Below are 17,971 nucleotides of genomic sequence, written 5' to 3' on the forward strand. Positions count from 1 at the left end.
CTCTTCCGAGAAACCAGGTTATTTGCAGGCCCGGCGGCGGGGAGGCGACGGCCCCTTCCCCAGCCTGAGGACGTCGGGGAGCGAGAACGGGGCGCACGGGCGGGCAAACGGGGGACCCGGCGCGTTCCCCGAGCACCAAACCCCGCTTCCCTGCACCTCTCCCGGGCCCAGGCGAGGAGGCAGACGGGGGCCGGAGAGGAGAGTCCTGTCCCCGCGCCCGAGGCCCGCCCGGCGCCCCCCATAGTCCAGGTGAGGCCCCGAGCGCGCGGCGCGCCCCCCATAGTCCAGGTGAGGCCCCGAGCGCGCGGCGCGCCCCCGCGGGCGGGTCCCCGGGCCCGGCTTCCGCGCGCTCTCCCTTCCTTTCCCCACCGCCGTCGAGCTCGCGCCCCGACGCCCCCCATAATCCAGGTGAGGCCCCCCCCGAGCGGGGCGCCGGGCTCCGGGCCACTCCCACGTGCGGCGGCCCGCGCCCCGGGGAGGTCGCTCCGAGCCCAGGAGGGCACGGCCACTGGCCCCGTCGCCGCGGTCCCGGGACCCCGCCGTCCGTGCACCCCGGCGGCTGCGCCCCCGCCCCAGCTCTGTACCCTCCACCCCTCGCGCCGGGCGCCCCGCGCGCGCAGCCCCGCACTCACCCGCTCCGCCCCGCGGGCGCGCGGCTCCCAGCAGCAGGACCCCCAGCAGTGTGAGTGGGACCCCGCAGTTCAGGCCGGCCATGGCTCCGGGGCGCTGGGCCTCGGCGGGGAGAGCGACTGCGGCCCGGAGTTCGGGCGGCTGCGGGGCGCCCGAGCCTGGCACCGGCGGCGCTGCGCTCAGCCCTGGCGGCCTCACCTGCGCGCGGGCGGGCGGGCCGGGTCCGCCCTGCGCCGCGGGAGCTCGGCGGCCCGTCCCCTCCCCTCCCCTCCTCCCCTTCCTGCTCCTGCGCCCGCCTCCCGCCCGGATGCCGGGACCTGTCGCCACCTCGCCGGGTGTCGTCCTGGCTCTGCGGGCTGAGTGACCAGGTCGTCTTCGCCTGAAGGCGCGGTGGCCGCGCCGGGCGGCACCCCGGCTGCCCCCCGGCTGTGCGGAGGAGGCCCCCGCGCCCGCGTTTTGCAGGGTCGGTGTGCGCGTCGCCTGCGCCCTGGCTGCTCGCGCCCGGCCCTCTGCGCCTGACCCCGCGGCTTGCTCCCCGTTTCTAGCCTCACGAGGCAGCGGACTCGTGGCTTCCCCGACCTGCCCGAGGTCCCTGGGCCTGGGAGTAACCTAGACGCAGGGTTTGACTGCGCGGGATGGGTTTTCCACAAACGCAGGTGCTTCGTTCCATTTTGAAGGACGACTGAGTGAGTGGTGAATGCTTGAGGGGGAAACTGGCCTGAAGGGGTCCAGAGGGCCCCCGTCTTCAGGTGTGCCTGGAGCAGTGGGTGCCCCGTCTTCAGGTGTGCCTGGAGCAGTGGGTGCCCCGTCTTCAGGTGTGCCTGGAGCAGTAGGTGCGGCCTGGGTGGGCTGTGAAAATGAATGGTGCTGGCTCCGTTCCCTCCTCCCAGCTGCAGGTGTGCCCTCTGTCACCAGTCCTTCTATTCCGTAGGCCACACACCAAGTTCAGGGTGCATGGCCCCAGGGAGAGGCAGTGGAGGGTTCCCGGGGAGATGCGTTCAGTGCCCGAACAGCCCCTGCTGTCCCTGCAGTGCCAACCATGGGTGGAGGAAGATTAGGACTCCCTCACCATGCCTGTGGAGAGGCCCTTTTGTGAGCCTGGAAATGGAGGAATTTGCTGTGGTCTGGGGCTGAGATCGGTGTTCCTGGGGACGACTGACTTGGCCAAGTACCTTGCCCCAAGGGTGACCACGTGGTGCAGTTTCAGCCCTAGGATGAGCAAGACAAATAAGGAAAGTCCTCGAGGAGTAGCTGTGGATGGGGGCTAAGTGAACCCAGTTACCCGGACACGGGACTCTCCGGGAGGCAGCGAGCACCTTCAGTCATCGCACCAAAGTTACCTGGAGCCCAGGGACCCACACTCCATCACCTCCCCAAATTGTGCCACTTAGGAGGTCAAGGTAAAAGGTCAGGGGACAAGAAGAGGAAAAGTGGAGCTGGAGACAAAGCTCTCCTCTCTCCCTTCCTAAGCTCCTGTAAGTCACTCGCCCACAGGGCAAAGCAAGCCAGACCCTGCCCTTCCCCGGGGAGCACCACCCTCGGATATGACCCATGCCCACGGCAGGCCCCTGCCTGCCAGCCTTGCTTCCCTCTTTTCTGTTTCCACTTGGAGTTGGGGAGGAAAACCGGCATCATAATGCTTTCAGGATCCCCCCCCACCCAGGGAATGAATCAGACAGCTGTTGGGCTGGAGGTCTTGCAGCTCATCTGGGTGTCACCTCCTGTTGGATGGAGTCCCAGAGAGAGGACATGACACAGTCAAGTCACCCTGCAAGTGACCTGCAGAGCAGAAGCCAGGTGTCCATCCAGGAACCCACAAGCTCTCCTTCCTAAAAAGTCCTGGTCCGACTCTGCCGGCGCATGGGCCTGGCCAGCGTCCTGGGGCCCTCGCCTTCCGCTCGCGCCCTGCCACTCAGCCCCTCGCAGCTTGGCTCCCACCCCAATGCTCTGCTGAAACTCCGCAGGTTAATATGTCTTTTTTAAAAAAAATAAGTAAATAAAACCAACTGCTTATTTTGTAATAATTTTATATTTACAGAAAAGTTGCAAAGATAGTATGAGAAGTCCTATGTACTCTTCACCCACCCAGCAGGTGTTCTCTGCGCCTCTGTAAGATGTGCTCCCAGGTCCACTCTGTACCCTCTCTGGCATTGCCAGCTGTGACTGATGGGCCGGGACAGTCTAATTTAAGAGTGATGTGTTTAGGAGCCCCTTGGCCACAGATCTAAGCAGAGTCCTCTGCTCAGCTCGATCAGTAATGAGATAAAGGACACACACTCCCAGACTGCCTGGCTTCAAATCTAGCCTGCTGTGTGATCTTGGGCAAGTCACTTAACCGCTCTGTGCCTGTTTCCTCACCTATAACGTGGGGATGAGTAATAGTATCTACCTGATAAGGCTGTTGTGCAGATCAGATGGGATATTACAAGGGAAAGCCCAGAGCACAGCGCTCGGCATCTGGCAAGCTCGCTAAAGCATTAGCTGTTATTGGAAAGACAGCATTTTTTTATCTTGTTTCCTGAGTCATTTTTCAGGAATTAAAAAGACATGGAGACTCTGGCTAGCTCAGTGCCTAATGATGGCAGGAAGGGGTAGGTAGGAGGTCAGAAGAGAAACTGTGCGGTCAGGCAGGCCTTGGCTTGCTACTCGCAGCCGCTGACCCCAGCCGGCAGGTGGCCAGGAGAAAGCAAGGCCGTGAGTGTCCTCCAGCCCCCCCAGTCAGGAGCCCGTTGGAACGGTGCCACCCTCGCCTGGCAGGTGGAGCACCATCCTGTGCACAAGAAGGCCGCTGGCTCAATTCCCGGTCAGGGGACATGCCCAGGTGGCGGGGTGTGTGCGGGAGGCAGCTGATCGATGTTTCTCTCCCTCTCCCTTCCTCTCTCTCAAATCGATAAAAGCATTTTGAAAAGGAAAGCAGAAAAGAAATGGTATCAGGAGGTGCAAAGGCAGTGGGTTCAGGCGCCTGGAGACTGGTCGTCTTCCAGGGTCCCCTCCTGTCCCGTTGCCTTGGGCGGGACTCTGTCTACTCTGTGTCCGCACAGTTTCTACCCCCTCTTATAATTCGGGATGTCTGCTACATGTTCATTTCCCCCATGGGTTCTGTCCAATCTGATTTCCCGGTCACCAAAGATTAATCTGTTCTTTCATATCTTCCCGCCCAGGGCCTCAGCGTGGTTAATGGTTTTGCTCCAAAGCCTCGGCAGGTTGTTGGAGCCGCTCTTCTCCGTGGGTGAGCTAATGGGGACTCTGCTGCCGAGGCCTCCCCGAGACCCGGAGCCTCAGGTCCCATCCAGACAGGGCCACCTCTCGCCTTTCTGAGCTGCTAAGAGACGGAAAGACACAGAGCGGCAGGCTGCCTTTAAAGATTGCAACTTAAGAAGCTGATGCTAAGGGCAATGTCATCAAAACTTTGCCACGATCTTTCTGGTCGTTCAAAAGATGGCCTGTGTTTAATCTCTTTTCCCCCTCCCCTCCCCTCCCCTCCCCTCCCCTCCCCTCCCCTCCCCTCCCCTCCCCTCCCCTCCCCTCCCCTCCCCTCCCCTCCCCCTTCTGGGGTGTGGTAATGGGACTGGACCTGGGTGGGGGTGATGGGGCTGGGTGGTGCTCTCAGCCCCTGGAGCGTTTGGGGAAACTTGCTTTTTTAGTCCAACCACACCTGTGTCACTTATCGGGTGACCTCTTCAGCGAGCCAACTCTTACCCCTGATGATCTTAACTAATAGTTTTAATTATTATATTAAAATGAAGTAATCGTCTGGGGAGCAACAACCATCCACACTTTTTGGGACTGTGTAGCCCTTTGCTCCTTTCCAAGTCCTGGACGCCTAATTTTTTATTTTTTTTTAATGTATTGTGGGTATCTGGCTCTCTATTTTATTTTCACACAAATGTTACTAGCGTACTTTCAGCATAACAAGATTTTTTATTATCTTTCCGTGTCTGTATGTCAATGGCTTTTTGTGCATAGAACACACTTTCTGCACCAGGGCACTGCCACCAGCCTGCAGGCTGGAGAACTGTGTCCCCAGGTCGCTGTGTGACTCAGGAGGGGCAGGAAGCCGATGACAACTCGAATGTGCTGACCTAGTAGCGCTTGATGCCTGCAATGCTTGCAAAGGTGTGGGCGGGCGCCCGGGAACCAGCCCGGCAGCATGGGCTGCCCCGGTCAGGCTGTGTGACTTGCCCAAGGTCACACCAAGAGAGGCAAAGCCATCAGAAAACGGGAGTCCTGACTCCCAGTCAGTATCCTTTGATCGTCAAAAGGTGACACAAGCCAAAAAACACCCTTGGTTATTCAGATCCCATTCATGAGTCTAGGAGAAAGGTTTTAAATTAATCTTTTCCACAACCAATTAGTCAATTCTTCTATTAGGAGTTTCCATACTTTTTCTATTTACCCAACTTACAAATTGTGTTTGAAGTCATCACTGGCAGATTCATTCACAGCAAATGTTTTCAAAAGCAGAAAGTTGGTATCAGTGTAAGTGTCCTCAGATAGGATATTGGACGATACATCTACCCAATGGGAAACTCGGCATTCCGGAAACTCGATATTTATGGAGTTCGCAATAAAGTGGAAAATGCTTAGCTGTGATGCTCAAGGAAAATTGTGATCTCGGGTTTATTTAGAGTGTCATCAAATTATGTTAATTCACACATGCACTGAAGCAAGCGGAAAACCCTAAAATTTACACAAAGAAAAAGAAAAACAGGAAAGGAACACACCAGGATGTCCCTGGTAATGATTATCTCTTCTTAAAATGTTTTTCCTTTTTTAAAAAATATGTTATTATTGATTTCAGAGAGAGGAAGGGAGAGGGAGAGAGAAAGAGAGATGGAAACATCAGTGATGAGAGTCATTGGTGGGCTGCCTCCTGCACGCCCCCCGCTGGGGATCGAGCCTGCATCCCGAGAATGTGCCCCGACTGGGAATCGAAGCGCGACCTCCAGGTTCATAGGTCGATGCTCAACCATTGAGCCACACTGGCTGTGCGATGATTATCTTTAAGTGGGTGAAATATGGGTAATTTTTACTCCCATCTTTCGACTTTCCCAGATTTTCCATACTGATTACCTAATACTTTCATAACAATAACAGTATCAACTACAGCTATCAATTCAAAATAAAAAAGTCACTGGGATCATTTGCAGGTCTCTTAATGATTGGACGGCCCTTGTGAAATGATCACGGTGATTTCTGACCCAGTCATTGTCCCCAGATTCAACCTGGAGTGCAGTTTCCAAGTGTAAGGAAGTTCTTAATCAGTTCTCCAATTTTAGGGCGCCTGAGAATTCCATGGGCTAGCTAAAAGGGAAAATGCAAATTTCTGGGTCCCTCTCTCCTGAAATTCCAATTCAATAGAATAGGCCTAAGGTTGGGATCCTCAATTTGCATTTTTGCAAGCTCCACGGTTGATTTAGAAACTGCCACAAGAAAAATAACTCCGCGTATTTTGTAAAACTTTCCATGAATGCTACTGCAGGCTTATTCAGTGCTCTCTCCAGGTGATAATTAAGAAGAGCTGAGTCGTCAAGGCATCCAAGCTAGGAGTAAGTTTGCTTTCCTCCCCTCCCCTCCACACTTTTGTGTGTGTGTGTGAGCCTCTCTCTGGGTTAGAAAAAACTGCGAACAGTTTGGGTCTCTGAAAAGATACCATATACTTTCTTTTATTTATAATGAGAGCAGCATAAATCACTTTTCCCCTTGCCCGCTAGGAGGCTCGGAACAAAATTTTTGTGTAAATTACTGGCAGTGTTCTTTCTAGATCAGTATTTCTGATGCAAGAAATTCCTGCCCCCTGCCAAACAAGCACACAGGGCTTTTATTACATTCTGACTTTACATTGTTACTCTTGTTTCATTCCTGGCCTCAATAGTGTATTATCTGTTTCCTATTCACTTACCTTACTGCTCAGGCCTCCAGGTGCTTGCCAAAGGCCAGGATAAGCAGTTCCGAGCTTCTGTGGGAGGGTTAAAGTGGAGCAAAAAGCCGCAGAGAGGGCGTGGGCCTAAAGGCAGAGCTGGGTGCTGAGCGTGAGGGTGAGGGTGTCGGCGGAGGGTGTAAGCGGTGTGTTTGGAATGGGTGTTGGCTGGTTCTGGTCCCAGGCAGGCAGGGTGAGTCAGCAGGAGGGAATGTCCTGACTCATCCATGTCTCAGATTCTCTAGGGTGGAGGTCTGCCCCCGGGGGCTGGGGATTCTAGAAAGAAAAAGACAATGTAACCTAATACGAAGCCTGTGGGAACAGGAGTCCCAATGCAAGGGTTCAAGGCCTCTTTCATTCCAACCCGCCGTTTACTGAGGTCCTAGGAAGCGTAGCCTGCGTGAGGGGCTGGAATTGGGGCCACCAGGATATCTGCCATCCCGGACACACAGGCCACCAGCTCTTATTTTGGGGTCTGCCTTTGAGGACATCTGCCTGAGGCTGAAGGAGGCAGGCTTCCTTCCTCCCATTTCCCCCGGGGCTCCCAGCGCCTGCTCTTCAGCCTTGGCTGGGTGGCGCGGGGCAGGTGGCGTGGGGCAGGCTGCGGAGCTCCATCTGGAGTGGGTGCATGGGGCGGGCGCTCTGAGGCCCAGGGCCTTCCCTCCTGTGTGCTTGGCGTCCGTTCCTCCTCCCAGGCGCTGTGATGGTTGGACAAGCTGGTGGAATCCTGGTGGGAACAAGTAACGCCCCCAAACCCTAGGCTCCCAGGTGTGAGGCACAAAAGTGATGAAACTACGAATGGATTTTTACGCCTAAACCAAAGATTGCCAGAGGGCACTGCTGAGGAAACCAAGCCCTGGCCGGGTGGCTCTGCAGGCAGAGGGACAGGGCCAAGCCTGGCCTCTAGCAGCTGGGAGACTGACCATCTGGGAGCTTCCAGAATTTCCCAGCAACACAGGGAAGTTCTGTCTCCCGTGGAGCTGTCCCAAGGGTGCAGGGGACACGGGCGTGAGTCCACCAGGTACAAGGTGTGGGGCTCTCGCTGGGGTTGGCTCCCTCTGCCTTGCAGGAAAATGAAGAGCAGGCTCTCGGGACTTCATTCTGGAGGGGGGTTGAGCCATTTGAGGTCCTGCCAGGTGCATTTTGGGGAATTTAGTCACAGACACACTCACACACACTCTGAAAGGTACCATTTCAGAACATGGGAGAATTAAAGGACCCCTAATTTTACACTGTTGGCATTTTCCAGACGCGGCTCCACCCCCGACGGCGGACAATTTCCTGCTCTTATTTAAAAAGCGAACCGTGCCCAGGGGGCCTCTGCAGAGATAGCTCTCGGTCTAATTACTGCTGAGCTTCAAATCTCAGCTGGTGACGGCGTTAATGAGCTCAGGCCCATGCCCGAGGCCCAGGGGGCTGCTAAACGGAGCCCTTGTGTGTGTCTCGGGGTGGGGGGAGTAGAAGACGTGTAAAGGGGCTTGTCTGTGGGTGCAGGGGGGGAGAGACAGCCCCCAGGACTTATTCTTACTTTCCCAGCCACTAGCACGGGAGAGAATTCACCTTCGCTGGGACGCAAGGATGCCGAGCCTGGTATGGCGAGGGAGGCCCAGTGAGAAGCAGCGGGCAGGAAGAGGCTCCAGGAAAGGGAGGGGCCCTGGCCAGTGTGGCTGGGTGGTTAGAGCACTGGCCCTCACACCAAAGGGTCCCGGGTTCGATTCCCAGTCAAGGGCACATACCTGGGTTGCAGGTTCGATCCCCAGCCCCAGTCAGGGTGTGTTCGGGAAACAACCTCTCTCTCTCCCCCTCCCTCCCTCCCTCCCTTTCACTCTCTCTAAAAATCAATGGAAAAAATATCTTTGGGGGGGATTAATCAAAAAGGGAAAAAAGAAAGAAGAGGGAAAAAGTGAGGAACATTAGCACATTCCTGAGTGCTCCCCGGAAAATGGGTAAGGTCAAGGGCTTGTCCCGCCTGGAGCCTTTGATAAGGATTCCTGAGGCCAGGGTAGATTCAGGCGGGGTTCACAGGGTCTCACGGCGCAGGGCCCGCCTCAGCACAGCTCCACCAGCATCGGCTGGAACGATTCTGAAAACGTTTTCCCTAAGCCCTAGCTGGCCTGCTGAGGTCCTGGGTTCGATTCCATGCGGGAGGCAACTAATCGATGTGTCTCTCTCACATCGATGTTTCTCTCTCTCTCTCTCTCTGAAAAGCAATGGAGAAAATAGCCTCTGGTGAAGATTGAAAAACAAAATGAAACATCCCCCCCCCCCCCGCCCCCAGACAGAAGGTAACATATATTGTTGGTTTTGTTTGCATTGATGTCTAATTTTAATGCAGTGGGCTAAAGTTTAGATTTTCATCTAGTAGGTATTTCTTTCTTCATAATCCCTAGTTTTCCTCCCACAGCCTGGGCCCGCAGGCGGGGGCGGACCCCCGAGGAAGAGCGGCTGGCTACTGCGTGAACCAAGGTCATCCTTTCCCTGCTTTGAGTTTGAAGTAGACTTCAGGTCTCATGGCAAGACAATGGACTTGCAGAGAGAAAACTCCCAAGGCTGGAGTTTTCACCCATCAAAAATCAAAGCTGAGGGAAGCCGAGTGATCGTGTAGTGAATCACAGAGGGGGCGGGATGCAGATATGACAAAAGGGAAGTTCCTACCCCACAGGAAGACGAATGCTTATTTGGAGACTTGGGGAAAGAATTGGGAAACAGGGCAAGAAAAGGCACCAGGGGTCAGGCTGCAAGTATGCTAGTTCCAAGAAGATGGAAATACCCAGGTGACTGTAAGGACCCCTGAACATCGGGGCTGGTGCCCCCTCCCCCGGTGTGGCCCGAGGAGTCTTCACAGCTGTCAGAGGAGCCGCTGGGTGGGCCTGACCCTGCCTCCAACACGGCACCTACGCCGTGGAGTGGAAACGGCCGAGGAAGGGGCTCCAACCTCGCAGGCAGCGCATAATTGTGCCACAGGACGCCGCTAGCTGCAACTAGCTGCCGCCTTGGAACGAGGTGACAGAGAACCCCAAAGGTGGAGTCCTCACCCAAAAGGAGATGATTTTCAACCAGAGGAGTCTGAGATACCAGAACAGCAAGAGTAACAGCCTGGTGTTGGTCTGGTTTTTGCCTATAGTGGAAAATGGGGCCTCAGGAGCTGATTGGGATCTTACCGACAGTCATTTCCTTTGCCCCCAAATGACACTTGCTCTGGGTGTTTTTCATTGTATCCCAGCCTGTTATAATCCTGCTTTGCAATTGTCCTGGGCGGGGTGGGGGCAACTGACCTGATTTAGATAAAAATTTGTCACACCGAAACTCAGCTTCTCTTTCTCACTACTTTGGCCTATAATACTCTGCCCAGACCCCCAAAGCCCCTTTTACTGCTGGCCCCTGTCTCTTCTTTGCAGAAAGGCAGAAGGCAGAAGGTGGACACCTTGGTTCTTGCAAATAGTGGGGTCAGACCTAGGAACACAACTTGCTTTCATCTGCATCTGCGGAGCCATCCTGAGTCTCCGGCAAGGGCGCCACCTGGCGGTGGGCACTCAGTGGGATGGGCGAGCTCTGCCCCCTCTCGCCCACTCTCTTGCTCAGCTGGTGCCTGTGGGTGGAGATGGGGCTTCAGGAGGGGTGTGGGGGTGAAGATTCACCCTCTGCACCCTCAGACTTCCCTGACAAGCCACTGCCTGGGGCACATTTGCTGCCTTGCTGTGAGTGAGGGTTTGGCTGGGGCACTGGAACCAGATGCTGGAATTCAAGCCGCGCCTTCACCACTCTGGGAGTTTAGGCGAGTTACCAAATGTCTCTCAGCCTCAGTTTCTTGCCTGTAAAACGGAGCTCGAAGGACCTACTTCCCGATATTCTTTGTAAAGAATAAATGAGATTATGCATTAGCTGAGTTTGGGTTCCCCCAAAGCAGATCCTGAGAGATCCAGGTGTAAGCAGTTTATTTGGAAGATGATCTCAGGAAATGCCACTTGAGGGGAGGGATGTGAGACGGGGGTGGGAAACGACAGCAAAAGTGACTTATCTGGCCAGTGTGCTGCCACTCGGGGCACCCGGCTCAGGCTCCCTTCTTAGTATCTGTTACCTGGCCTGCGGTGTTGGAGTTGGGCTATTTCTCCACCGATTCCCCGTTAGGACTGATTGAGGGCTACTCCTTGGGCGCTTTAACTCCTCAGCACTTCTGGCTTATTCGGTGCCTGGGCATCGTGGGCTAAGGTAGGTTCAGAAAAGACGGCATTTGGACGTTGGGGCAATGTGCATGGAAATGGTCAGTGGAGAGGGGCCATGGGTGGGGAAAAGCCAAGATTTTTCTATATGCACATTGAAAAGTTTTCAGAACAGAGTGGGACACTAGCATCATCTCAATGAACAGTTACTATTAATAATAGCGCCCATCAGGGATCCGATCAAACCCACCCCCCTCCACCAAAGTGTGACATGGCCCATAAGCCGGAAGGGGGTGCAGAGAGGCTGTGAGCTGGGGGGAGTGCTGGGTGCCAACAGCTCCACAGCAGGTGTCTGGTGTCCCCCTCTCATAGATGAGGGAGCAGAGGCTCCTAGAGTGTGGAGCCTGGTCATGGCCGTGGGTCCCATCACGTCTGTGCTGGTCTCCCAGGGGGCCGGGGCTGCTGCTCCCGCCTGTGCCGGTTCGTAAAGAGTTTTCATCCTGTGCTGGAATTAAGACGCTCTCTCTGAGCCCGACCGTGACTGTGCAGAAATGTGTTCCCTCCTGTGAAATGTCAAGGCTGAATCTTTTATGTTCTGCCCAGCATCTGGGCACAGTGATGGACTCCATCCAAGCCCCTAGGCTGCCTGCGAACCCCCAGATACTTCAGGAGTCTTGGAAGAACAGCAAAAGGAAGAAGTCCCAGTGGCAGGAGAGAGCGAGGGAATGGCTTCATCTTTCTTTTCCCGCAGGGAGAGGTGTGGGGGTGACCCAGGCCTGAGAGAGAAGACAAGGGAGCTGGCGCAAACAGGGAAAGGCCGCGTCCCTCTCGCTCATTTCCAGCCCGGCCCACATGGACTGGGGGAGCCAGGAGCCCCGGGCCCCATCACCCGCATCCCGGTCGGGAAGAGAGGGTGTGCTCGGCTCTCCCTCCTGAATGCCACAGCGGCCTGTGTCAGTGCTGGTGACCAGGACAAGAAAAGCCCAGGTGCCCTCGTTCCCGCTGTACTAGCCGGAGAGCAGCCAGGGAGGGGTGGGGTGGGCAGGGCCGCCAGGAGAGGGCAGGGCGGCATAGTTCCGGGCAAGGAGCTGTTTCTGGGTCACTCTACTGAGCAAGTGACAAAACCCATCTTTTCTGGCCCCTGTTCAGTTCTCGGTTGGAACCAGGTAAGCCTTTCCTTTGTTACTATTATTTTAAAATTACATTTTGGCAGGTATATGTTGTTCGTTTTGCCATTTTAACTATTTTTAAGTGTACAGTTCGGTGTCATTAATTATATTCACAGTGTTTTGAGACCATCACCAGTCTCTATTTTCAAAGCTTTTTCATTACCCCAAAGAGAAACGTTGTACCCATGAAGCAGTAACTCCCTTCCCCCAGCCCCTGATAACCTCTACTCCTGTCTCTGACTTTACCTATTCTAAGTACCTCCTGTAGGTGGAATCACACAGTATTTGTCTCTTTGTGACTGGCTTATTCCACTTAGCGTAATGTCTTCAAGGTTCATCCATGGTGTAGCGTGTGTCAGAATCTCTCCTTTTCCAGGCTGACTAATATTCCTCTGTGTGTTGTACCATGTTTTATTTATCTATCATCATCATCTGTTGGTGGAGGCAGCCTCTCCTTTACAGCTACACCCAACTGTTCATTTAAAAAGAGGAACAAAGAAGGCACTCGGCTTCCATACGGCACTCTTGCAGCACTGGCCTGCCTCGCTCAGGCCACTGATGATACCAGTGGTCACTGACACCCCTTGGCAATGCTTCTGAAAACAGTAATTAATAGTAAGAAAAACTTACATGGGTTTCCATCAATTACCCATAAGCATGGATTTAGTATTTTGGTCCTCAGGGGCTAGAATAGGCTGTGTGTTCCCTGAGGGCAAGGTCCAGGCCTGTTCGATCTTCACTCTGCACCCAGGGCCCGCCTGGCACATAGTAATATTAAGTATTTTCTGAATTTGGAATGAGACAGCTGATCTGCAGGAGTAACAATTGCTGCCTTGGAGTAATAATGCTACCAGCACTGTCTGTCGAACACCTACACGTGTGAGGTCCCACTCCTCTCTCCACCCTGCAGGAATAATAACTCCATGAGCTGAACCGAGACTCAAGAGCAATGTGAGGTCTGCAGTGAGTGCTGGGGGAGCCCTGTCCAGACCCCTTTCGCAGGCCTGCAAACCGTCCCCCAGTCCCCCAGCTGCCCTGAGGGTAGGCGGCTAACATCTCCCACCTGCTCCTTCTCTGGAGAACTGGGCCCAGGGAGGCCATGCAGCCTCCAACATCAAGATCTTGCCCAGTGACTGAAATGGGAAGACAGAAGGCCAGCCCTTTCCCTCCAGGTGGGGCAACGCTGGGGTGTAATTCCTGGTCCTGAGCGCTGTGGGATCAGGCTGAAGCGATGCCAACTGAGAGCACATCCTTGCTTTCCTCTTTCCTCTGCCCCTCCCACTGCTCTCACTTCCCTCCTCCTCATAGCCCCCCTCCCTACACCTATCCCAGCCTCTGCTTCTAGGGAACCCAATCCTGATGGCACAAGATCCATCACAGGAGACCTTAATACATTCCATTTATGGCCAGTGGTGCTGAATGCATTTTGACCCACGGATGGCCCCTGTCCTGAGTCTACTGCCCCACCTCTGGGCCCATCTTCCTTTCTCTGGGTGGTCAGTCCTCAGCACCCAGGCCTGCAGCAGGATATCCAAATGTGGCTGTTTTCCAGCCACGTGGAGCTGTGACAGCTTTTGGGGCAGCATCCTACAGATGCAATATCCTTCTTGCTTATTGAATCTCAGGATTCATTTTCGCACCAAAGACATCAAATAGACCCAGACGCTAGAAGGCGGCTCCGTGCTTGTGACTCGAGGAGATGAATCCCATTGTTCATGCTATAAAGTTATGTTCTGTTTCTTATCAGCCACATCCGGGACCTGGAACACAAGAGAGCCTTTCTCTAGGAGGGGTGGGAAGTTCGGTCTGGCTTTGATGTGTGTCTGGAAGTGATAAAATGTGGAATAGGAAAGATAGCACATCTCCCCCAGCCCCCATCTCCATCAGGCCTTTGGTCCTCAGCTGGGACTCAATATCCTGTGCAGCTGATCTCTGACCCGAGTGTCAGCCATTTATAAACCACCTGCCCTGGGAAGCCCTCTGTTACCTTCTGCAGAGGGAGGGGACCACCAGAGAGTCCCTGAGTGGGGAAGGCAGAACCCCGAGAAGCAGGCACCTGCTGGGCTGAAAGTATGTATAATATATGCATTCGAACACTTGATAAAGATTAGCCATGGTCACTTATGGGTGCTGGATTGTTGCTGATATTAACTCATTGATCTTATGAAGGGCATTTTCTCATTTTCTATGATGTAGCACTGGTGTGGCACCAGGAGGTCACCAGTTCGATTGCAGGTCAGGGCACATGCCCGGGTTTTGGGCTCGATTCCCAGTAGGGGGTGTGCAGGAGGCAGCCGATCGATGTTTCTCTCTCATCTCTCTCATTGATGTTTCTTTTTTTTTAAAAAAAATATATCTTTACTGATTTCAGAGAAAGGAATGGAGAGGGAGAGAGAGAGATAGAAACATCAATGATGAGAGAGTCATTGATCGAACCCGCAACCCGGGCATGTGCCCTGACCGGGAATCGAACCCCAATCACCTGGATCCTAGGTCGAAGCTCAACCGCTGAGCCATGCTCGGCCGGGCTCTCATTGATGTTTCTATCTCTCTCTCCGTCTCCTTTCTCTCTGAAATCAATAAAAACATATTTTTTCTTTTTTTGAAAAAGTTTTTAGAACAGTTAAGTACAGCACAATTCCTTCTTTGGCTATGTCACTAGCTACTCAAGCTGTCCCCAGGAGGCGTTAAGAACAGGCTGGGATCTGGGGGTTCTGCACACATGTGCACACAGGCGGCAGGGGCTCACTTCCGTTCCTGCCAAGGCAGTGATTGGCCTTCAGGAAAATGCACACTTGGACTGTCACTACTGAGAGGCTGCAAATCAAACTGACCAGAGGGCACAGATCCCACAGCTGAGCCTGCCGGCCCCTGACTTCCTTCACCCCCTGGATGGTCCCAACTTAAAGTGACCAAAAGGACACAGGCTCCATCTTCTCTCTGTAGTCTCCTGGAGCTTGAGCTCTCAGAAAGCAGCCAGTCAACATAAAGAACTGACCGGTCCATTGGATTTACACATGTGTGCGTGTACATACACACACACACACATACATGTGCATGTGCACACAAGCATTCCCCCCACGGGTTCTCTGGCAGTTCTGGTAATCTTTCTTTAGAAAGGCCTGTTCCTGCAGCAATAGATACTATGTTTCAAACTTATCCTAAGAAAGCATGTATTAGGGCCCACCCAGCAAATGCATGTATATATAATGTTGTATTAAGTGCCTGAGTGTCTCCCTTAAAATTAATGCTCTCTGGCCCCTTTGGGTTTGTGGCTCATAGAATCTGACCGTGACAGGGGTGAGTCAACAGAGAAGTAGATCTTGAGTGGCTAGCTCCTAATCCTCCCAGGAAAGGGAGTTTCTGGTGCTGAAAAATGCCAGGACAATATCAAGAATTCACTCCAGCGTGGGGCGAGGGAGCAAGGGAACACAGCTGCTAAGTGGTTTTCGCATTATGTCACTTTAAGGAATTCTCACTAACTCTTCTGAAAAGCGGGAAGAATCTGGAACTACTTCCCGGCAGACACCGTAACATGGACACCAGGAGTGGGGAACGCCTTGAGATCATGAATGATTTAGTCCCCAAGAGTTTACCTTAAACAAAGATCTTCTTGATGCTAAAATAATAGCTCAGGTTTTAAGACCAGCTTTTGAAACGTGCTCAAGTTTACGCATATGAAAAGGAAACTACATGCTATGTAAAATGAGTCATCTCGGTGAGATCCCCGGCTCAGAATAAGTATTGATTTTCCATTCTGGCACTTTCCTGGGTGCTTTGCAGAGCTAGGGTCCGTGGGTAAAACGATAAATCGCTTAACACCCAGTATGCCACCAGGACAAAGGACAGTGAGCCCAGGGGTGGGGATGGGGGGCATTGTGTTGCCAGGCAAAACCATTGCCATCAGGGCAAGTGGCCTGGCTCCTGGCTCCCACCTCTCCCCGACAGGCAAGGCAGGCAGAATTAGCCCTTCTGTAACTTTTATTGTTTTTAATCCTTACCTGAGGATATTTTTTCCCAATGATTTTTAGAAAGAGTGGAAGGAGAGAGGAGGGGGAGGGAGTGAAAAGAAATATTGACGTGAGACACACAGATTGGTTGTCTCCCGCAGGTGCTCGGGGCCGGGATCAAACCCGCAACCGAGGTAAATGCCCTTCACTGGGAATTGAACCCGCCACCCTTCGGTGGGCTGGCCGGTGCTCTAACCACTGAGCCAAACCGGCCAGGGCGGCAGGGCAGCCCCCCTCTAACTTTTTGAAGAGTCCCTCCCTCCACGTTCCAGGGGAACACGGTGTAAATTCTTGGATTCCTTAAGTCAAATAAATAAAAAGCCACATACGCAACTCTGGAGGAAAAGGTCTGTATTAAAAGCCAAAAAAACACAGAAGTACAAGAAGAAACGCCCACCAGGCCACGTCACTGGATAGATCGACTTGGAAAAGGTCCATAAAGTTCATTTTCAGTGGTAACAATGTATCAGTGTCAAATCACTCCCATGCCCCTCCCCCCTTTTAAATAAATTAAAAAAGCAACAAACTTCAAATACTATGTTCGGATACAAAGAACTTCTCTTACTACAGCAATAGCAATTTGATTTTTTTTTTTTTTACTAAAACTTTCATTTAAAACAGTTATTAAATATATAAAACAAATACACAGGATTTGGTCATTTTCTGCCATGAATATAGGGCACGTGGGTGCGGGAGGGAGGGGGCAGGGCGACGCGGTCGAGGGGAAAGGGCCCCATTTCCCTCCTCCCGGGCGGCCCGGGGCGCGCCCGCCCTCCTGCGCGGGGCCCGCACCGTCTGGGGGCCAGGGCGCCGCACCAACCTCGCTCGTCAAACGCGCCGGAGCCTCGCCGGCGACCCCCTCCCCGGGAGGACGAACGGTCACTACAGCACGAAGCACACGGCCGCGCCTCCGGCGGGAAGGGGCCCCGAGGGCGCGGACACCGGGCGGACGCGGGCAGAGCGCGCGGCGGGTCACTTGGCCGCCGCCCCCGAGGTGACGGCCGCGGCGGCGGCGGCGGCGGCAGCGGCGGCGGCGGCGGCGGCGGTGGTCCCCGCGGGCACGGCGGCGGGGGCGGCGGCGGCGCTGGCGGTGGTCCGGCGCTGCTCCATGCCGTTGGGCAGGAAGCCGGCGATGATGGGCACCGGCCAGATGAGGGCGGCCACGCTCCACACGACGATGACCAGGGTCATGAAGCAGGCCACCAGCGTGGACTCGATGGGCTTGCGGTTCAGTCTCCAGCCCGGCTCGCCCTGCAGCTCCTCCAGGCTGAAGTCCAGGCAGCAGAAATGCAGCGGCTCGCCCTGCAGCCACAGCGGCCCGGGGGGCTCGGCGCCGGGGTAGGCGGGCAGCGCGGTGGGCGCCCCGGCGGAGGCGGCGGGCCGGAGGCGGCCGCGCACCCAGCCGCAGCCCACGCAGAGGCGCAGGTCCTGCTGCGCGCCGCCCGCCGCCAGCCCCAGGTGCTCGATGAGCAGCGGCGGCCCGACGCGGTGGAAGGCGGCGGCGAAGAAGGCGCGGCCGTGCGCGTTGGTGGAGAAGAGCAGCAGGTCGCACTGGAAGCCGCGCGGGCGGCCCCAGCGCACGAGCAGCGAGCTCAGCATCTGGCGCTGCACGCTGATGTTGCAGGGCGCCGCCGCCTCCTCCGGGCCCGGCCGCTCGGGGGCACCCGGCGCCGCCGAGGCCAGCAGCCGGGGCCCCGCGGGCGAGCCCGCGGACGACGCGTTGGCCGAGGCGTTGGGGGGCGCCCCGAGGAGGCCCGGCGCGGCCGCGGCCCCGCCGAGGGCGGGCGGCGGCGGGCAGGCGGCGGCCAGCAGCGCGGCGAGCAGGGGCAGCATGGCCTGCGGCGGGCGCCTACGCGCGCGGGGCCGGCGGCGGCTGCATGGCGCGCGGGCGGACCCAGGGACGCGGCGGCCGGGCGGAGGGAGGGTGGCCGGGCACCTGCCAGCCCGCGGGGGCGGCTCGCTGGGCGCGGGGATCCTTCCCGGCTCGGCGGCTCCGGGGTTCCCCGCCGCCCCCGGTGCGGGGGCCCTCGGACGGCGCGGCTGCTCTGCGGGGCCCGGCGCTCGCGGGGAGCAGGAATCCCC

General features: G+C 55.5%; 2 protein-coding genes across 2 annotated transcripts in view; both read right to left on the reverse strand.

Annotated features, from left to right (window-relative positions):
* CDCP1 (CUB domain containing protein 1) overlaps positions 1 to 820 on the reverse strand; it is a 33,132-nt gene extending 32,312 nt beyond the window's left edge. The window contains exon 1 of the mRNA XM_081160819.1: positions 633 to 820. Within this exon, the coding sequence (XP_081016945.1) occupies positions 633 to 714 (82 nt within the window). The 5' untranslated portion in view covers positions 715 to 820. The remainder of the gene's footprint in view (positions 1 to 632) is intronic.
* Positions 821 to 16,225: 15,405 nt separating this feature from the next.
* Positions 16,226 to 17,722, reverse strand: TMEM158 (transmembrane protein 158; the record flags this gene model as incomplete). Its single annotated transcript, XM_081159508.1, has 1 exon — positions 16,226 to 17,722. The coding sequence occupies one exon, from the start codon at positions 17,720 to 17,722 to the stop codon at positions 16,862 to 16,864; it is 861 nt and encodes a 286-aa protein (XP_081015634.1). The 3' UTR covers positions 16,226 to 16,861.
* Positions 17,723 to 17,971: the final 249 nt, after the last annotated feature.

Source organism: Miniopterus schreibersii, assembly GCF_964146895.1.
Source record: "Miniopterus schreibersii genome assembly, chromosome: 15".
NCBI classification, from domain to species: domain Eukaryota; kingdom Metazoa; phylum Chordata; class Mammalia; order Chiroptera; family Miniopteridae; genus Miniopterus; species Miniopterus schreibersii.